This window comes from Xenopus tropicalis, chromosome 1 (genome assembly GCF_000004195.4).
Source record: "Xenopus tropicalis strain Nigerian chromosome 1, UCB_Xtro_10.0, whole genome shotgun sequence".
NCBI lineage: Eukaryota > Metazoa > Chordata > Amphibia > Anura > Pipidae > Xenopus > Xenopus tropicalis.
Window position 1 is genome coordinate 155,468,907 of NC_030677.2, and position 20,393 is coordinate 155,489,299.

At 41.6% G+C, this 20,393-nt stretch overlaps 1 protein-coding gene across 3 annotated transcripts; it reads right to left on the minus strand.

Annotated features, from left to right (window-relative positions):
* Positions 1-492: 492 nt before the first annotated feature.
* On the minus strand, positions 493-15,408 carry ankle2 (ankyrin repeat and LEM domain containing 2). Of its 3 annotated transcripts, none has more exons than XM_012969394.3 (13): positions 15,335-15,408; positions 12,748-13,212; positions 12,358-12,552; positions 11,229-11,422; positions 10,025-10,213; positions 9,799-9,921; positions 9,593-9,659; positions 9,296-9,465; positions 7,740-7,846; positions 7,163-7,347; positions 5,640-6,249; positions 4,518-4,649; positions 493-3,533 (listed from the first exon to the last, which is right to left on the minus strand). In XM_012969394.3, coding segments are annotated over exons 1-13 (2,670 nt in total). In that variant the 5' UTR covers positions 15,336-15,408; the 3' UTR covers positions 493-3,301. The 3 variants fall into 3 exon arrangements, with proteins under 3 accessions (XP_012824848.1, XP_002931925.1, XP_004910629.2); XM_002931879.5 differs by having other exon boundaries at positions 15,071-15,408; XM_004910572.3 differs by lacking the exon at positions 15,335-15,408 and adding an exon at positions 14,362-15,064.
* Between the last annotated feature and the right edge of the window lie 4,985 nt (positions 15,409-20,393).

The window sequence follows — 20,393 nt, forward strand, 5'->3', positions numbered from 1 at the left end:
CTATGCAATTATTTATTAAACCTGCAAATGAGACATTCCTGGCACTATGTTTATTAGGTAGATCTCAGTAGTAGTTGGGCATTAACTGGAAGTGCCCACAGGTTATTTAACCCCTATTAGTTTGTGAAAAGAAAGGTAAGCTTAGGGACAGATATGGATCTCTGCTAGCCTGTTCTATGCACTCATTAAGCCTTCAGAAGAGACACTGTAAAATGACAGCTGGACCAAAATGTGCTATAAGTATTTCACATGTAATTTTACATATGCAAAATACAGAAATACTCTACATACAGTGTATTCATGACAGAGCAATTGTGCTATATACACACCCTACATCAACAGCTCGAATAAAGAAGGTTGATCAGTAGTGTTTTAGAGCTAACTAAATGGCTTTTAAGTTCTTTCCTCCCCAGCACTGAAGAATCACCATTTTTCATACAGGTGGTCAGAGCATTTTCCCTCCCACAACATCAAGACAATTCACATTGCAAGTGGAGTAAATGTGCAAAATTGGCTTTTATTAAAACAGTTGTCATAGTAAGGCACAAGGAAACTGGTGGTAGAAATGGCTACTGGAATAGGATTGCTCCCAGAACAAAAAGGACAGACTGAACAAAAGCCTTATGCTCTTTTCTGTTTTCCCCCAGTGTAAAGCTGTAGAACTGACACCAGCTTAATATATATGCCATAATATATATGACTGTAGAGAACAAGTACATGCATTTAGACCAAGCTCAGTTATGAACGGCCGCAAAATCTAGGGAAAGAATTCCTACAGGTGTCATTGGAAATTGCTGCTGAAGTAAAATTAGAGAAGCCATGTATGTTAGTTTGGGTACCAACCATGTGTAGAATTGCTTTATTATTAACCAAACCAGCATATAACATACTTAATTTTAGGAACCATAAATATTTAAACCACACATCATACAATAAACACAAACGTTGGCACTTTTAAAAACAAAACGGTAAAACAAAAACAAGGGGTTATTTACATTTTGACTGATATTGAAACATCCCTTATAACAAACTGACCTCTGAGATGGTCCCACAGAATAAGGGGCAGATTTACAAACTGTGCGTTTAGAGATTAATACATAGAAACTCATCCACGATTCCTTCATTTCTACGGGATTTTTTAAAAGCATATTTATGAAATGGTAACTTCTAACTTTCACCCATTGACAAATATGCTTCTAAAAATCCCATAGGAATGAACAAAACATGGGCGAGTTTTTATGTATTAAGCTCTAAACTTATATTTTGATAAACGTCCCTTTAAGTATCAGTGCCCAAGGGAGTCTGACTGGTTAGAAGCTCTGTCTTTAAAGGCAGTCGTTCCAGATTATGTTTGCTCCCTTTAGGAAACCTTTTATATACGGATGTCCCACCAACATTTGCCTGCAACTGTTAAAGGGGAACTATCATGAAAAAAAAATGTAATACAGTATATGCTACAAGTTATGGAAACACATTTTATAACATAATCAAATGATAAACCCTTTATAAAACAATAAAATGAATCGTCACTATAGGAGGCTGTGTGTTGATCATTTCTTTGCAAAGACAGTTTGCTAGCATACATCGGCTAGGGTATGGAGACACTGGACCAGTGATGTATTAGAGCTAGCTGTACATCAACAAAACCAGACTCCAACACAAAGCTGCTTATAGAGAGACTGCTTACAACCGGAATATAATAAATTATACATTCTGCAAGAAAGTTTCTTATTACCATGACATGCAGTTTCATTTTTATTTGCATGATAGTTCCCCGTTAAAAAGAAGTCCTTACTGTAAAAGCCGTACTGTCACTCTCCATATTACAGCAATACCACAGACACTTCTATGTACAGCCTAAGTTCCTATAGAGCAGACACAGGGCAGTTTCTTCGCTGTGGTCTCGCACAGATAAAGGAAATTTGTCCTTACGGTGTATTAAGATTGCTCAGAAGGTGGTTTTTAGTGATTCAACCAAATCTTTAGTGTCCAATCAAACAGAATCTAAACCCTTAAAGCTACATGACTAATACTCTGAATAATTGTTCAGTTATCATATACGCAAAATAGAGTTTAAAGTCAGTTCATTATTTAGCCATGTCTTTTGTGAAGGATTTGGCCAAATCAAATATTTAGCATTTGGTAAATCCCTACTTTCTAAGCAGGTTCCTATGACAGTATAGCAGCTTGATGTCACTTTAAGGTATTGTTTCTGGGTTCTGTGGTCCATTCGGGGCAAACTGCTAAACTATATTTTCATGGATACAATTGCAGCTTATTAAAAGGTGTAATGCTTACACCAACAAAGGAAATTCTTAATTGAATTTAGAGTGACCCTGATGACTGAATCACAGTTTTATATCATCCATGACACCATAAAAATAGATAATTTCCACAGTATCTGGGAAAACTTCAATTCAACTATTGTGAAACTCCCTGACATAAATCCATATCCTCCAAATGAATTAACGAAAAGGGTCAATGCATTTGTCATGATGGAAGCTAAGAGGCGGATACGTGGGGCATGCTGGCTGATAGATTAACATCACTGATCTAAACAGTAAGGATGTACTTCCCTCGAGCTTCAGTCATACAAAAGGCCACCTACAAGCAGTCAAATATGGTGACCAACCTTTACTGGTATACTTAATTTGTTCTGGTAGTTCAGGCTGCATGTGGGTGAATAAAAGGTCATCTTGGGCATCTGTGCATGAGTAATTATTGTGCATACTGTAATTTGTTACTGGCTTATTAAATTGGAAGGGGTCAGCAATAGCCAAACACTTAAGAGTTTTGCTTTTTTTAAAGATATAAACACTTGGGGGCTCCATAAAATGTATTACATTTAAAACAGGTCAAAACATTGTAAACAATAAAAAGACTACAAAAACTACAAATGCACCGGGACACAAAAATGTAGATACTTGATGTACATGGCTTTCCCATCATAGTATTGTGGAATTGTATTATCAGTTGTGTAAGTGAAAAGCCACCTACAGAAACCTGGAAATTATTGCTCTATAAACTAGCGAGTCACTACCTAGTTCTATTCTAGTTTCAGCCGATGCATTGCCTGACTGTGATTACTACAGTCTATTCCTCTTCCAATAAAGACACCTTCAATGATGAAGAATAAATTATGTATCAGACCCCATGATCTGCTCTTCATTTTAGGAATAAAATGTCAAATTATTAAACTTCAAACAGAATCTTCCCAAGAAGAGTGCATCTGTTTCGTCCATTCTCTCCAAAAACGTTAAATGTGGCGGAGCTCAAGCCTCTTAAAAGGAAGTTTATTTTTCTAAAGTGCAGGGTGGTCTGAAAAGTGTCTGACACGTAGCAATTGGATATGACTGGCGTATGCAGGGCTATACCTTCCTGGGCTGCCATAATCAGATGTGTTCATGTATTTCCCAGGGCTTCCAGGAATGGGACTGTTTCGCCCAGGCGTAGAATAGGCATGGCTTCCAGGTGAATTGGAACAAAACATCTGAGACTTACCTCTACCTGACAGAAGTGCCGGACTTGGCCAACTGCAAAACAAGAGTAAATAGGCAGATTTTAGCAGAGCATTTCTGACCCCAGACAATTCTGCGTGGGTCTCTTTCTACAACATGACCGGGGGCGAAATATAATAAGATATTCATAAGCCCATGCTGTCAGTACAAATTGTAATCCGAAGAACTGAATTCTCTTTTTCTACTGTGTGTAAGCTCTTCTCAGTATTTGTATAACCAAGCAGGAGGCCACATTATAAAAAAAACAAAAACAAAAAAAAAACCCTGACTGATCTGAATAAGACAAAGCAGCAAAGAAATGACAGGCCTACCCAAATGGTTGGTATTGACAGTATGAGCCTAGGAGAAAAAAGGCAATTCTTCTTAGGGCCCTACCTGCCAGTGCATGACAACAGTGGATGCCCCAAAGCCATTTAAAAAAAAAAAAAAAGTGGCAAAACGGCAAATAATCATAAACAATTTAAAAGTCTTAATAACAAGGAAGAAACAGGTCAACAGCACATTCCAGCCAAGTTGTGTCCATGGAGGCCAGAACAGGAAGATGTATGCTAGTTGACAAGACCGAAAAATTGTTAAGACATCCACCATTTCTGCTATTGGATTTTTGATGTTTGAGAAGAATCTGGGAAGTTAATGACTACAATAAATGGTCATAGTGTGGCCATTCCGCTAACTGGCCTAGCTCAGCCCACTCCTTAATATTTTGGCCTCATGGCAGACACATCCCTAGTGACCCCTGATAATTCAGATATACCACAATTATGCCAAAGTTTGGACATGGCTGCCCACCAAGCATTTCTGCAAGGTACCGTACATGCACTGTCCTGCACTGACAGGGTCAGATGGAGAAAAATATATGCATAATGTACTGCTGGGGCTCAGGACAGGTGAGGGAGCAGCCTGGATTTGCCTTTGGAACAAAAGGTATGTGGGAATGACAATGGGAATGACAGTGGGAAACACTGGCAGCTCTTACAGCCATTACCAGCATGACCATACCTTTGGCGAGCTGTATTGGGATAAGACAACACTGCTTGCATCCATTTAGAAACACTGGGGTACTGATGTCCATCGAGTTCTACATTTTCCACTGCTGACAGAACATCACTGTCTAGTTTGGAAGGTTCCCTTCTGAAAGAAAGAATGGCACACAGTAAAACAACAAACAAATAACATTTAAAGGGCACCCTGTTACCGTAAGAAATAATTCAAAATCCTATTTTACTGTGCTAGCCGGGCTTAAAAAATAAAAAAATATTTATACTATATAAATTTAAATATTCTATCCTTTCTTCTTTTGGAATCTACAATAACAGCAAGCTGGTGGTAGCCATTTTGTGGAAGCTTTCATCAGGGCAAACTTTGCAACATCCCAAAATGATGTGGAAAGAGGACCTGATACAGATACCCATGCACAAACTACAAAGTTACAGACAGTGCAGAGAGCAGGGGAATGCCAACGGAAGTGCAGAAATGAAAGTGAAAGCGATTTGTGGCTGAGGCATAGAGGTGGGGCAGGCAATATATGACTGACAGCAGAGATCTGTAATGCTTTTATAACAGGTAAGGAAGTGTTAATAAAAAGCTGTCCTTTACAAATGAAACACAAATTCATTCTTTAAGGGCTCTGGCACACGGGGGAGATTAGTCGCCCGCAAACAGGGAGTTTTGCCGCGGGCGACTAATCTCCCCGTGTGCCAGAGCCCTAAGTCGAAGTAAGAGGTCCCCCTTGAAAGAGACAACGCCATTTTCTGTATGAATGGAGATATTATTGTGAAATATGAGTGAAAACGCCAAGTAAGGTGATGAGGCCTTGGCGCAACTTTATCCCAATAGTGGCAAATTGTAATTTACAGGAGAACTTTTCTTTGATGTAGATGGTAATCTTAAACTATACTGGTATAGGGTGTGACTAAAATAAACAAAAATTTTTTTTTTTTTTTTATGTAGGGATGAGGGTGTGATAATGTTATGGGACAGTACAGACTTGTTTAAAACCGATTTAAATGCACAATTATTTAAAGTGTGACTAATCTGACCATAGCAATATGTTTTTTGTTTAGTTTGCCAGTGTGTGCGCTTGTCAACTGTGGGATGCCTCAGCATTCAATGGTTACATACCCCAGCAGGAAGATGCTTTTGTTGCATTGGTTTCTTGGTGGAGTCTTCATACCCAGATGAATGGAAGAGTCCAAAGAGGCACGTGGGGGTGAGAGACCAATACTGTTTCTTGGTGGAGAAAGTTTATCCTGCAGGCTGAGCTCTGGCATCATTTGCTCAACTTGTGATAACACTGAACCATTTGTCCTGGTTGATGAACCAGCATGTAAATTGTGCTCAGTTTCTTTAGCTATTAGAGAAGGCTCTATGTTCCATGTCTCATTCTCAAGCTCACTTTTTTCTGAAATTGCCAGTTTATCAAATTCAGCCATAAGGTTAGAGACTGGTGATAGCATTCCTTCATGGACACCTTTATGCCTACTTTCCCCAGGAAGATACTGATCATGGCATAATGGGCTACAGAATCCAGGTTTGGTACCACTTTGGTGCTCACCACTAGGAACTGTGTTGGTTTCCATAATACACTCAGGCACCGTGATTGTCTCTGAGTGAGAGTAGCTGTGTTTTAGCGCTGCATTTTGGCGGTTTTTTAGCTCTTCCAAACTCATTTCATCCTCATCATCCAGAAAGGCTCCAACAGAAATGGAATTGCACATTTTTTTGCTCTTTCCTGTTAAGCAAGTGAAATGGCAGATTAATACAAGGCAAAAAGACAAATTGTTTGCAGATGTAGCTATAAGCACGAAGAATGTAAGTGAGCAGGGGGTTAAACCCATATTAAAAAGGTTAAAAGTAAGGTTAAGGTAAGCAATATCTGTTAGTTAAGTTTGGTTGGGGAAAAAAAAAAAAAAAAAAAACCAAAGTCCATCAATTAAAGGCATTAACAGAATCTGCCATTACCACATCTCTAGGAAGGGTATTCCCCAACCTCACTGCCCTCACCAAGAATAACCACCTACGCTGCTTCAAATGAAAGTATATAATCCCCTCTAATGTACTTGTGCAGAGTAATCATGTCCCCTCGTAATCGCCTTTTTTTCCCCCCAGAGAAAACAACCCCAGCCCTGACAGTCTACCCTCGTAGCTTAAATCTTCCATCCCCTTAACCAGTTTAGTTGCAGTCTCTGCACTCTCTCCAGCTCATTAATATCCTTCTTAAGGACTGGAGCCCAAAACTGCACTGCATACTCAAGGTGAGGGCTTACTAGAGGAATTTTAAGGGGTCTGCCCTTAGATATTACCTACACTGATGGTTCTGACTATCTACTTTTGAAACAATGTTACAGTAGTCTGCTCCCCTCTCACCACAACTCTCTCTGCTACAAGTTGCTCAGAATATCATTTGCTTTCATAATGCAAAATCTTAGATTTAGGTATAGATTTACGATCCCTTTAACTGCGTGTTCTTGGAGGAATTGACCATATATAGCGCTGAGTTCTTATCAGTGTAATACAGAATTTGCCTGGACTGTACGGACAGTAGTTTATAAAAAAATACATCACATTCTATGAAAACATTACAAATATACAAAGTGAATATTTTTATTCTTTATTCTTCTATTTGCTATGTTTATGTTTATTACCTGAAGGCGTTTTATACTTGTTACATATTTCATAATCTGAATCCCGCTGTGCCCTTTCACTTGTTTCTCTCTTGCTCAGATATTCCTCCAGCTTCCTCAGACCCTCCTGGGAAGAGAGGTCAACAAAGCAGCCAAGGAAATCCCAGTACTCCACCCAAGGCACATCCAGTTCATGAGCGAGCACTCTACAATATATGCATATAATGGCCGTTATGTTATGTACATCAAAGATTCACTTCAGAAAATAGAGTGGATTAGTAACAAACACAAAAAAAAGCAAATCAAAAAGAAAAGCATATGATGTGCAAATATACCATGCTGCTGTGTGGCCATGGGGGTTTGTGATTCAAGTTGACTAGGACACTCTTTTATATACAAATAAGCTTTATAGAATACAGCATACACAAAAAAAAACCCCATAACATTCACTGTAACCTCAGACTCACCATACATAAAGGGGCATATGAATGTCTGGCTGTTCATAGTAAAGCAGGTATGGCTGCATCTTACAAGTTGCAAATCACTTTTACTATACACCTGCTGAGGGACTTATAGGAAAATGATAACAGGATCCTACCTTCCCACTCTCTCTGCTCCTCTTTCTGGGTCTGTTTTTCTGATTTTGTGATAAAATTCAGCTTTCTCCCGTGGTGGTGTTTTCCAGACTCTTCTGAAATCTTCTGCCTATGAGGATAACCACAATATAGTTTCAACAGTGCTGCAAACATGGTATTACAGTGAGAAAAATCATACATTAATCGCTCTTTACATCTCACTTCACTTTTGGGGCATAAAAAAAAAAAAAAAAAAAAAAACCTGCAATCCCGCTCACTAATTATGACTGAGCAGGCTGTCTGAAACCCTGACAAAGCCTACTTGACATCCCTTTAACTGAAAAATATCCCATTTCAATTCAGGTCAATGTTTAAAGGAGGACTAAACCCTAGAAATGAATATGGCTAGAAATATTTTAGATACTGAACTTACTGCACCAGCCTAAACTTTCAGAATCTCTATAGTACTAATAATCACATTAATGATCACTTGGATTTTATTAGAAGTGTAATGGATAACTGCATTCCCAGTGTGTTCTAAACAGCTGTTGAGAAGCTAAGCTTAGGGGTAGTCACAAATTATCAAGCAGAAAGCAGAGAATGGCCATATAATCTAATGCTACAGGGCTGATTATTAAATACTGATGCTAAACTGTACTGGTTTCTGAGCTGCCATGTAATGTGAGCCTAAATATATCAGCATTTATATTTACATAGAATTTATATTCTATGTCTACAGTATATTGTGATTTGGTCCCTAAGCTTAGGTAACGGACAGCAGCCCAAAGAATGTGCTGTGAATCAGCGAAAGAGAAGATGGGGAGCTACTGGGGGCATGTCGAGAGCCACAGATCTTCCCTGCTAAAGGGCTGTGGTTGCCTTGGGCTGATACAGAACCAGAAGCCATACATGTACAACCTTTGTAGCCTATTTCTTTAGGTAAGCTTTAGTTCTCCTTTAAAGGAGTAACTTAAGAAGTTCTAGAATTTTCTTGGCAGCCAAGGGATTTCTACCATCTTTGTCCTCTCTAGGACCCCTGCTGACCAATGTGTGCTTAACCTTAGCATTAATATTTATGAATGGAGAAAACAGCTCCCTGTTCATTTGTATGGGGGGTATGGGGGATTATTCTAAAGAAGCTCTATATTATAAGAAGCTAGACAAAATATAAATTTGGCTGTAGCCTAATCAAACCCACCCCTTTAGTGGCAATAGTATGCCTTTAAAAATGTCCGAGATGGTTGCCATAAGTAGGGGTGGATTAACCTGTAAAAACGAACTGCTAGGTAAACCCTTTTAATTAAGATAATGAAATCAGGCAGTGAGTTGTCAAATTACGGAAAAAAAAAAATAAAATACTTGGGTATGGTAGCTTTGAAAATGTAATCGTAAACTGATAAAACTGCTTTAATTAAATAGAAACATCCATCAAAACCATTTTAGATTAGTCAGCAGGTCTTTGTGAACATGTACCTCCTCTCCAATAACATTTCTTTAAAGTTTGCCCTGGTTTCTTTTCAAAGTTGTATCAAAATACACGCTCAGACATTTACTTGGAGGCAAAGTATACATTTTTCACCTTAGAAGGGCTCATAGGGCCTGCAAATGCTCTCACAGCTAATAGCGGATCTTTGGGACTGCCAGAGAATCTGGTCTGGATTAGGTCAGGCTGCTCGGGAGACCATGGAGCTCCTATAACTGGAAACGAGGAGTTATCCTCAGCCCGTAACAGTGGCACATAAAAATGACCTAGGGAAAGCAAAACAGATTTAATGGCAGCTAAAGTATTGTTTTTTGGAAGAGCTTACAACACAAAAAACATATTAAAACACATTTGCCTGGTTTGAGAATACTGGTTTTCAGGCCCATTACAAACCTTTTAAATACTCTTTTATCTTATTCTTAAGTTCTGCAGATTTATTTTTGCTTCTTTCACAGACAGCCTGAAAGAAAATATTTGATTATTACACAAGATAATATGCTCATACGTCTCGCAACAAATTGTGACAATGCTACTTTGCAATCATATTCAGGGGCACAGCTAGCAACCTACTTATTTAATCGTATGATGCAGAAACATACCTCTTCCGGGGTCTGTTCATACTTGTTTCGAGGATTTTTTAAAATGTCAGGATGAGAGCATAGCACACTGACAACATCAGCATTCCCAAACTTGCAAGCAAAGTGCAAAGGAGTGTCAAAAACCTGTAGGAAATTAAAGTAAAATGCAACATTGTTTCTTGAAGCAAAAAGTGAATTAATAGCATGCCATATGCAGGCTGCTTTTGGACACTAGAGCAATAGTTACCATTTTATCTGGAGTGTTTAGATACAGATCAACAATATATCGGATCCGCTTATGTAGCATGAGGTCATCATCATCTGGGTACATGAGCCGCATGAATTCTGGATTTTCCAATGTATCTAAGAGGAGTTGGCAGATACCAGCCTGATTCTCCTTGGCAGCCACGTGCATGACATTATACCTGCACCCTTCCTACAGTAAGAAAACAGGGATGGGAGGAAAGATACTAAATATTACAGAAGAAAAACAAAATCTTCATATACAATAAAAAAAATGAATCCCCATCCTAAGATGGACAACATCCAGTAATAGGGCACTGTTTTGCACACATAAGCCTATGGATATGTGCCAGTGGAAGAAAATCACAGCATGGCAGCTTTAGTAGATACTTCCAAGAGTAGAATAAGGCGTATCCATGCTTTGCATAAAAACAAATAAAATGTGCACAATAAAATACGCCACATAAAATAGACCATAATTTAGATCTGAAGGTCGCTCTTCATGGCAGCATTCACCAGCATTGGACAATTCCCAACCCTTTCAGATCAGTAAACATAAAAAGATTAAAGCAAGACATAAGCCACCACCCTACTAACAACCAGTAGTGTAAGTATGAAGGGTGGAAAGGTGATAAACATTACAGAAAGACCGTTTTAAGAGCTTTTCTCCCAAATCTTTCTTCTTTACAATGAAGGAAATCAAGCTCATACTGAACAAAGGTAGTGGTTGAAGTCCATCTCGCTGCTTTGCAGACAGCTTGTGGCAGGGTCCTGCCTTCCGCTTTACAGGAAGTAGATACAGCAGTGGTAGAATGTGCTCTGAGATACCCTGGGGCCTCCCTGCCAACCAACTTGTACAACATAAACAAAGTTTCTTTTTCGTTATGGATGACCAGGAAAAAAACAAAACAGCCAGATTTGTGCAATAACTTAGTTGGGTCCATATAGTAAAACCAAACTTGACTCTTGTGCTGAAATCTCAAGACATAAAAGGGGCAAGAATTAGCCAATGTTGGTAAATTTGCTGCCATGGTGAAGTCATTCTATGATGTAAGCCAGCAGACCACAAGGGAACACTGGTTTCGGAATTCCTGTGTGGTTTCCACCACGTCAGGATCTCCCACAGCCAAAGTGTTCTAATTATATCAGGAAGGAAAGGGTCTGGTGTACTATAGACCTACAAGTGAAGCAGAAGAGTGCTACACTACCTGCACTACAGTAGGGTTATCTCCAGAACCTATGAGATAACGTGGATTGGTCCAAATAAGATCTGAAAATGTTGTTTGATCTCCTTTCTCTACAGCCTTCCTCAGCTTTGCAGTTAGATCTTGTGTCCTTGGACTTTTGAAGTTGTTTGCCCTTTCTTTGTTGATGTTTTCCATCTCTGAAGAGTTGATTCCATCTTTTCAAGCAAGAGCATTAAAAAACAAAACATAATTATTAGATATTTAGTTTTAACTGTGGAACCTAAAATGTTATGTACACACTGTTGAGATGCTCACTTATGATGGGTAAGTTCTGTATAAAGAGACACCTGAAATCCCCCAGTGTCCCCTATAAAGAAACCCAACGCAGGTGAGGTAGGAGATTAAAGTATATAAATATACCATATATGTGGAGCTGTTTGTGACACATTTCAGTTATTGTTCTGTATTGCTGAAAGCTTCCACAAGTCTTTGTTTCATAAATAAAACATAATTTAAAAGAACTACTACAGGGATGCAACTACAATTATTGCAGAAGCAGCACTGTGGCAAAGAAACCTTAAAGACTCACCAAATTCTAAATTTGGAAATTTGCCTTTCCATCTTGTGATCTTCCATGAGGTAGACTGCTAAAAATAATTCTACACTAAGGCAATTTACAAACAAAAAAACTCCAGCTGCAGCTATAAGCCTAAGCAATCCCTCCTTAGGCTTCCCCGTTAGAGTCCCTGCAGGCCCTCAGTAACTAGACTACAGGTAGGGCTAAAGCAGGAATTTACAGTAAGTTACAGCGAGTCCTAGGTAGTTACTTTATGGTCAGGACTAGAATAGGAAGCCCAGAGCTCCAACAGTTAATGGAGCAGTTTCTTGGAAATGTATTGAAGCACTTCCTCTACATCTTTTGGACCTGCCCTCCTACAAATAAATTCTGATCTGACAAAGACCTTAACCAGTGAGTGGGTACACCCAGGATTGAAAACTCAGCGATCTGTTAAGTGCAGTGGATGATTTGTAGCCCACTAATGCAGAATGCAGACTTTGTTCCTAAAGTTCTGTGTCAAAAGGTCTCCTGCTGGGGCGACTTCACCCCCAGGTTACCTATTTTCTACACATAGGTAAGAAAAACCCTTACCTCTCACTAGAGCTGGTGAAAGTTTTACAGGTGACAGGATCACTGAAGACTTGCTAGGTGATGGGCAGTAGTCACATATGCCTCTTGCAAACCTCTCAGCATCCTCCCTGGAGACAAAAGCCTTAAACCTTGAACCTTTTAACATTTTAACCACTTGAAGTGCTTCTTTCTTGTCTGCATAAATATGTACTTTTTCTGCAAAGAAAACAAATGGCAGAATACAGATGAAATCACATTTAGATTTTTGACATGGCCTACATTAAAAGTTAGACAATTTAGATTTTATGTATTAGAGCTCTGTAAAAAGGCTTTATTAGAGAGGTAGCATGTAATAAAATCAGGGCTAGAACTAGGGGGGGTAGGCAGGAGAGGCACAGAATGGGAACTCACCATTTTTATTTAGTGTCTCCTCATAGACAGGGCAAACAGCATAGAACATTGATGGATCCTTACATGTTGGGGTGAAGGTCTGACAATCATCTAACGATCTTCCATTAACTTCAGAAAAACCTCTCCCTGCCAACGGAGCTTCTTCGGAAGGTGGATTTAATCCAACACTGTACCCAAAGTCCCCATCTTCCAAGCAGTTTTTCTTCTGGGTGTAATTTGTGTGCTGCCTGTTATCAGTGCCTGCATTCCCAGACGCACCTGCATTCCCATCACAAACAGTTGTGGTTTCCTCTAAGTTCACTCCCTGTTGCTCCAGTAACACACGTGCTAGTTTCTTCTCAAATATAAATCTTGTGGTGGATGTGATTGGTCCACACTTTAATCCAGCCTTTAATATTTCTTCTCTAAGCTGGTCTGGGTTGAGGAGCTTCAGCTGGCTAAGGATATTATCCATACTCTGTGCCACTGGGGAGATAAACAAGTTTTAATGTCACTAATGAATGCTCTGGTACCAAATTATACAACATTTATAACATTCTTTTTATACATCATTCACATCTTATCAGTCACAATGGAGCTTACAATCTAAAGTCCCTATAACACTCACACTCTAGATGATTTTAAGAATACAACAAAAACAAAAAAAAGAATTAAGAATGTGCCTGTATTGAAGTGTGGGAGGAAACACTGGCTGGAATGGGGCTTAAAATCCCAGCAATGCAAGTCAGAACCACTGTACCACCATGTTGCCCTAACCTGCCCCGCATCCTAAATCTATAGTTACTTACTTATGGGAGGTAAATGAACAATGAACTGAATGTGTGATGGATACGCAATAACCTTGCGTATCACAATTTTACCAGCCATACCACTAAACAGAAGCCATGTGTATACACTGGTTACTATAAAATGTAATCAGAAAATGCAAAATGTATCTTAGGGAATAAAGGTTAGCAGCTTGCAACTTGTAGCTGCTACAAATTAGTTTATTGCCTTGGGTGACAACCTAAACAGTGTTTGAAGTACATGCCATGTCAGGTATTTAAAAATGAAGCTTGTGCTATCCAGTCCAAAATTGTCCACATTAGAGATGAACATAGAGCAGTTGTTCAAAAGTTACATGTATACCTTCAATATGAAATTTACTATAGACTTTTAGATTGTACTGCTGTTAATTCTATAACCCAGCATGACACATCCACTTCTGCAGTGAGAATCTAGACACTACAGGTCAGCAATATCTGAAGGGTTGTCCCTTGTTGGACCTACAGATTAATCATTAAGTACAACTTAATCCCAAAGGCTTTGTACCCACAAGCTTTTATGCACTCCGCAAGACAGCAATGCATGTGTTAATAAAGGATCTGAAGATATTTGTTTTGTATTGAGCACAACACCCTTGTGTGTCAGACCCACAGGGAAGAGTTAATTCACACATGCATTGCCTATAGTAGAAAATCTAACTGCGACATAAGACATAGGTGTAACTATTGCTGGCACACAGCACATTTCCCAAAGGGTTTGGGAAACTGAATAAGAACACAAATCATGTTTATGTTACATATCAGTGCGAATAAGGCATATACAGAGTTTGATGGGAAGCTTTTTCCTCACCTAATTGCACTTCGGTAGCAGGCCGAGGGGCGGACAGACAGGGCTCAGGGGGGTACAGACAGGGCTCCGGGGGGTACAGACAGGGCTCCGGGGGGTACAGACAGGGCTCAGGGGGGTACAGACAGGGCTCCGGGGGGTACAGACAGGGCTCCGGGGGGTACAGACAGGGCTCCGGGGGGTACAGACAGGGCTCCGGGTTAGACTTGTGCCTACGCCTCCTTTCTGCCAGGAGGAAAAGCCAAGTGCCAAGCAGCACCAGTACACAGGCCAGCAGGACCTGGCAGCCCCCCACACTATCCCAGGAGAAGTGGGTGCCAGACATGGCGAGCAGGGTTCCAGGCAACACTGGATATTGGATAAGCTGACTTTGCCGAGGAGTTGTGGGATCTTTCACATCACACGGCTCCTGTCAGTGACTTCGCTCTCTACTTCCTTTGGCAAAACTTTTAGGAACACCCCACGGAAGAACATCAATGCCCGCCCAGTATGGATTTAACTCTGCCCGGGCCCCAAGTTCTCCCCGCCGGGCACCAAACCTTTAGCCTATTCAGCCCGTTACCACCCTGGCACCCTCGCCCAGCAAAGCTTAACCCAGACTCTGCCCGCTCTTTCCTATAGCTACAATCGCAACAACGCTTAAGTTGCACAATTCTCAGTGTGCGCTCTCCCACTCCCACAGAAGCAACTCCAAAATCCAGCCCTTTCCTACCTCTTCCTCCGCCTTAAGAACCAGCCAGCCGGGGACACGGCGCAGTACGCAAGCTACACTTCCGGTTCCATCTGTAAGGACCCCGCTGTCTCCAACCATCATGGCTGCCCAAACGTGCCTGAGAGAAAAGGTCCCTATGTTCTGTCATAAATACTAAGTGAGGGGTTGGAGGGAGCGGGGATGCAGAGAGAAGGATGCACCTTTAATGTCCTAATATTGGCACCATTAGGTCCAGGGCGAAATAATAATAATAATAATAATTACTTAATTGAACTTTGGTTGCTGTGCAGCAGGGGCGCCATGATCCCGACAATTTCGGGGAAGCTCAACTGCCCTGCCCAAGCCTGCAACTGTGGCGTAACTGGACACCAAATGGCCCTGGGGCGGAAATGTTACCATAACCCCCCCGCCCAGCCTGCACCGCAACCACTCCTGACCTAGTTTTATTAAGAGCTTGCAAACTGGTCTTCGTTTTTATAAATATATATATCTTTTTTTTGTATTATTTATTTAGTGTTTAGTTCAGCAGCACAGTAGAAATGTTTGCTGGTAATCAGGACCTATTCACCTCAGCAGCCACACTGATTATATGACATACTGAAAGAATAGTAGAGGGCATAAATATAAAGATAAGGCATTAAAAAAATATATCAAACTGTAGATTTATATAGAGGTTCTAGTGAACTCTGAAAGCTGGACAGAGGCAGAGGAGTTTAGCAAATAACTGATAAGTTGCTAAGAATGTGACAATAAATATTAAATAGTACAGTGGCTCTAAAGACTTCTCCTGATCATTGATGGCTAGTGGCTATTTACACACAAATAGTTACATGTTTTAAGGAACAGTAACACTAAAAAGAAGTGTTTTATCTGCTATGTAACCTGTGCCTTTTCCAGCTTGAATGGCTTCTGAAGCAAATACACTACTTTTACCAGTGCAGGGCAACAGCACATTATATTGTAATTGTAACCCTTTCTTGGCACACTTACTTATTTTGGGCTGTATTACTTGCTTAAACAGGAATTTGGTCCCCTTTGCAGATGAAAGGTACTGGGAACTAGGATTTTAGCGCAGTGCCTCCACCTAGTGGACACTGAGGAGCACACCTCAAGGGGATTTCCACTAGGAAATAATCACACAGTTTGCAGCAAATATTAACTTTATTTAACTGGGTGTAAAGGTAATATAATTATAACATGCAAACAATAATAAACCCTGCTTTGGAAGCCTAGATGGTTTTAGCCACTACTGGCTCAGTCAGGACACAGTGCCACACTCCCTTCCCCAGAGGTCTCAGTTTCCCCCGGTAGCGCTACCTGCCCCAAAGTACCTCTCTCTTTGGATAGGCAGTTACTCCCACGTAGCAGGCCACGAAAAATACCTGTCCTCACTCAGGGGACACACATGGAGACTCTATATACCATTTCCTCAGATGGATCACTTATTGGGGATCCACACGGGTAAAAGCATGTAAGCGCAGTCTAACAGATTTCTCTTTACAGCTGGCAGTCAACAGAGTTCCCATCGGCCGTCACAGTCACTGCTTACTGGATAGTCTCTGTATCCACTCGGGTAAAACAACCGCTCCTAATTTTTGGCTCCAAACCTAGGCACACCTTTCTCCCCAACAGTGCACTGGGGTATCCAGCCAATCGTATTTCTCCCCAGTCTGTAGCCGGGTGGGATGATGTCACAGACAGAGAAACGGGAAAGAGTTCTCTGAACCCTTACATAATTATTTAAAAACACTTATTTTTGGTGTTACTGTACTATGGAAAAAGACCATCAAGTTGAACCCCTCCAAAGGAACCCCAGTGCATTTATGTACACACACTCATACTGACCTACTGTATTGATACTCACATAAATATATATAAACAAAATATACCAATAACTTAACTAACTACAGATCTTAAAATCACATTAACCTCAGACATTATGCTTGTTCACTAAATCATCCAAGCCCCTCTTAAAGGCATTAAAGGAGACATATTAGATAAATGGGGAAAACCCTAATTTTGTAGGCAATTATGAATAATATACGGTGCTGGTTTCCCTTTGGGCTAAACATTAATCCTATCTGTAACAATGGCCCCTCTATTGGAGCTCCCTATAGATCCTCTTGCTTCTCTGTGTGAAATGGAGAGTGGGCGTGTCCTAACGGTCCCTGCCAGAAGCACAGTAGGAGGGGGAGAGCCAATCACAGCCCTGCAGTCACACACAGACAGGCTTCAGTTCCCTATCAGGTCAGCCTAGCTGCTGATTGGTTCCTATCCTACAGTGCAGTGTACGGAGGGCCGCTGGCTCCCCAGCTCATCCAGAGAATTCGGCCAGCAGGAAGTGGCACAGATGGGTGGGGCTAGTGAGGTTTTGGTGGAATTTCTCAAAAAATCAGTTTGAAACACAACATTTTTAAGCTCAATCCTTCTATATCTAGAGGAGTATAATTCTCTGACACATTCTTAATTTTTATAGGATATGTCTCCTTTAAGACAATCTGCCATCACAGACATACAGTACCTGGCAGGACATTCCCCAACCTCACTGCTTTAACTGAAACTTCTGTTCCTCTCTAAAGGGGTGGCCTCTGATGCACTGATCTTTTCTATGAAAAAGATGCACTGATTCTATAATGTCCTCTAATGTACATGCAAAGAATAACCATGCAGAGCTGTCAGCCTGGTAGCTTGGGTGCTCGGGGGAATGCAAACATTTTCTCTGATACCCAGAAGTGACGTCACACGCATGCACAAAATCGCAGCTGAAGCCAAAAACTTCTACCCGCGCATGCCCAAATGCATCAAATTACATCACTGAATGTGTGAGAATTCTGTGCTAGGGGATGTAAGAATGGGTCTTCAAAATCGGGGAACTCCCAAAGAAATGGGGGGGGGGGGGGGTGTGACAGCTCTGAATTATGTCTCCTTGTAAGCGTCCTTTCTCCAGCGAAAATAACCTCAGCCTTGACAGTTTACCTTCATAGTTTAAATCCTCCATCCCCTTTACTTCACTCTCTCTAGTTTATTAATATCCTTCTTAAAGGACAAGGAAGGGAAAATCACTTGGGGGTGCCAAAATGTTAGGCACCCCAAGTGACTTTAACCGCTTACTTTGTACCCCGGGCTGGTGCCCCTGTTAGAAGAGAACAGCACCAGCCCGGGGCACCTGTAGCGCTTCCTCCTTCCTGCTTTGTTTAGCTGCGACTATGCGGTAGGCGCATGCGCAGTAGAGTGACAAACTGACTTCTCTGTTAAAGTTCCACTATTCACTCTACTGCGCATGCGCGCGCTCGCGAACCAGGAAGAAAGAAGCGCTGCAGCTTATCTCCCAACAGGGGCACCAGCCCAGGGTAAAAGGTAGGCAATTAAAGTCACTTGGGGGTGCCTAACATTTTGGCACCCCCAAGTGCCTTTGCCTTTCCATGTCCTTTAAGGACTGAGGCCCTAAACTGCACTGCATACTCAATGTGAGGCCTTACCAGGAACCTATCAAGGGACAGTGGAGGACGTACCAAAGCTGTCCCTGTGCGAGTAGGGTGGGAAAGAGAGGCCTATGTGGGAATTTCCACTGCAGCTTGGAATACCTTCCTGCCAAAGTGGGTGTCAGATGCCGCAAAAGTATAGAATTGGTAGAATTTGATGAAGGAGTGGACTAAGGTCCACATGGCACCCTTGCACAGCTGCTCCACTGATGTTTGATTCCGGAAGGCCCAGGACGTGCTTATCCCCCTGGAGGAGTGAGCCTTGAGCCCAGATGGAGGTGTCCACCCCTGGGCAATGTAGGTTCACTGGATAGCTTGCTTGATCCAGCAGGAGATGATTTGATGGCTAGGGTACCCTGACATGGTCACATGTGTATGATGAACAGGGAGTCCGACTTGCTAATGTCATGAACCCTGTGCAGGTAGAACTTGAGAGACCTAACAGGGTCCAGGGCATGTAGAGCCACTTCCTTAGGTTTGGCCGATGACAGGCAGAAGGTTGGATGGTTATCTCCTGGTTCAGATGGAAGGTGGATATCACCTTGGCAAGGAATGGCGGTATCATGTGGAGAACTGCCCTGTCAGGATGGAACACGAGGAATGGGGGCCTGCAAGATAAGATGCTGAGTTCTGAGACTCGCCATGCTGAGGCTTTAGCCAGAAGGAAGACCATCTTCCAAGTGAGCTACTGAAGGGAGATTGACGCCAGCTTCTTTATTGTCCTGGGGGATGAGGGGGTGTGGAGGAAAGGTGTATGAGAGGTGGCTAGTCTGTAGCCACCAGTAGAGGGACACTTGTGTTTGGTGGGACAGGTGGATCTCCTGGAGTAGACTTCTGTTTCCAGAAGGAAAGGATATTCCACTGAAGTTTCTTGAGGTTATTGTGCAAAGGATACTGCTTCGATGGTGGACACTATGACGCCCAGGACTTTCATGCAGAACCGGACTGTGAACTGGCATGAATCTTGTGATGTGGAAGGGAAACGCTCAGTCAGGGTGTCAAACTGCATCCCAAGGAATATCATGTACTGACTGGGAATCAGGGAGTATTTGTTTAGGTTGAGGCATCAGCCGAGGTCCTGCAGCGTGGCTATGTTGGATTGGACCGATTGCAGGGCCTCCAAGGAGGATGGCACCTTGATTAAGAGGTCATCCAGGTAAGGAGTTATTGAAATAGCATTTTTGTTTTGAGTAATAGCCCTTTAAACATTTGAGTAATAGCCCTTTAAAAGTTTTCCTGGAGGCATGGGGATGATTACCGCCGCATTTAGGACATTGGAAGGCTCTGCATTTGCTCAGATCCTGTGGGAGCCTGGACATAGTGGCAAAGAGAGGAAGAGAAATCTAAGTGATATCCTAATGTCAAGATTTCATGAACCCAGGTGTCTTGAGTGAGGTTGAGCCAGGTGTGGGTGAAGTAATGTAGTTTTCATCCTATGATTGTGTTGCCTGGCAGATGAGCTACCTCATCATGCGGGAGAGGGTTTCAGATGGCTTAGTAAAGGATTTACAGTTCTGCCAGGAAGACCTGGGTTTGCCTCCAAAGCAGCTTCTACCAAAGGTCAACTGCCATGGGTAGGATGGTCTTTTGCTTTTGTTCTGTGAGGTATGAAAACATTTTCTCTGCAAAAGGCAGAACATGACTTGTGGCTTTAATAATAATTTTGTCAAGATCAGGGCCAAAGAGAAACTTTCCCTTGAAGGGGAGGGAAGTCAAGGAATTGGTGGAGAAGTCCGCTGCCCATAGCTTCAACAAGTGAGATCGGCAAGGCGCCACTGCGAGGGAAGAGGTCCGGCTGGTCACCTGAGCAGCATCAAACCTCACAGATGTTCTAGTTTGCT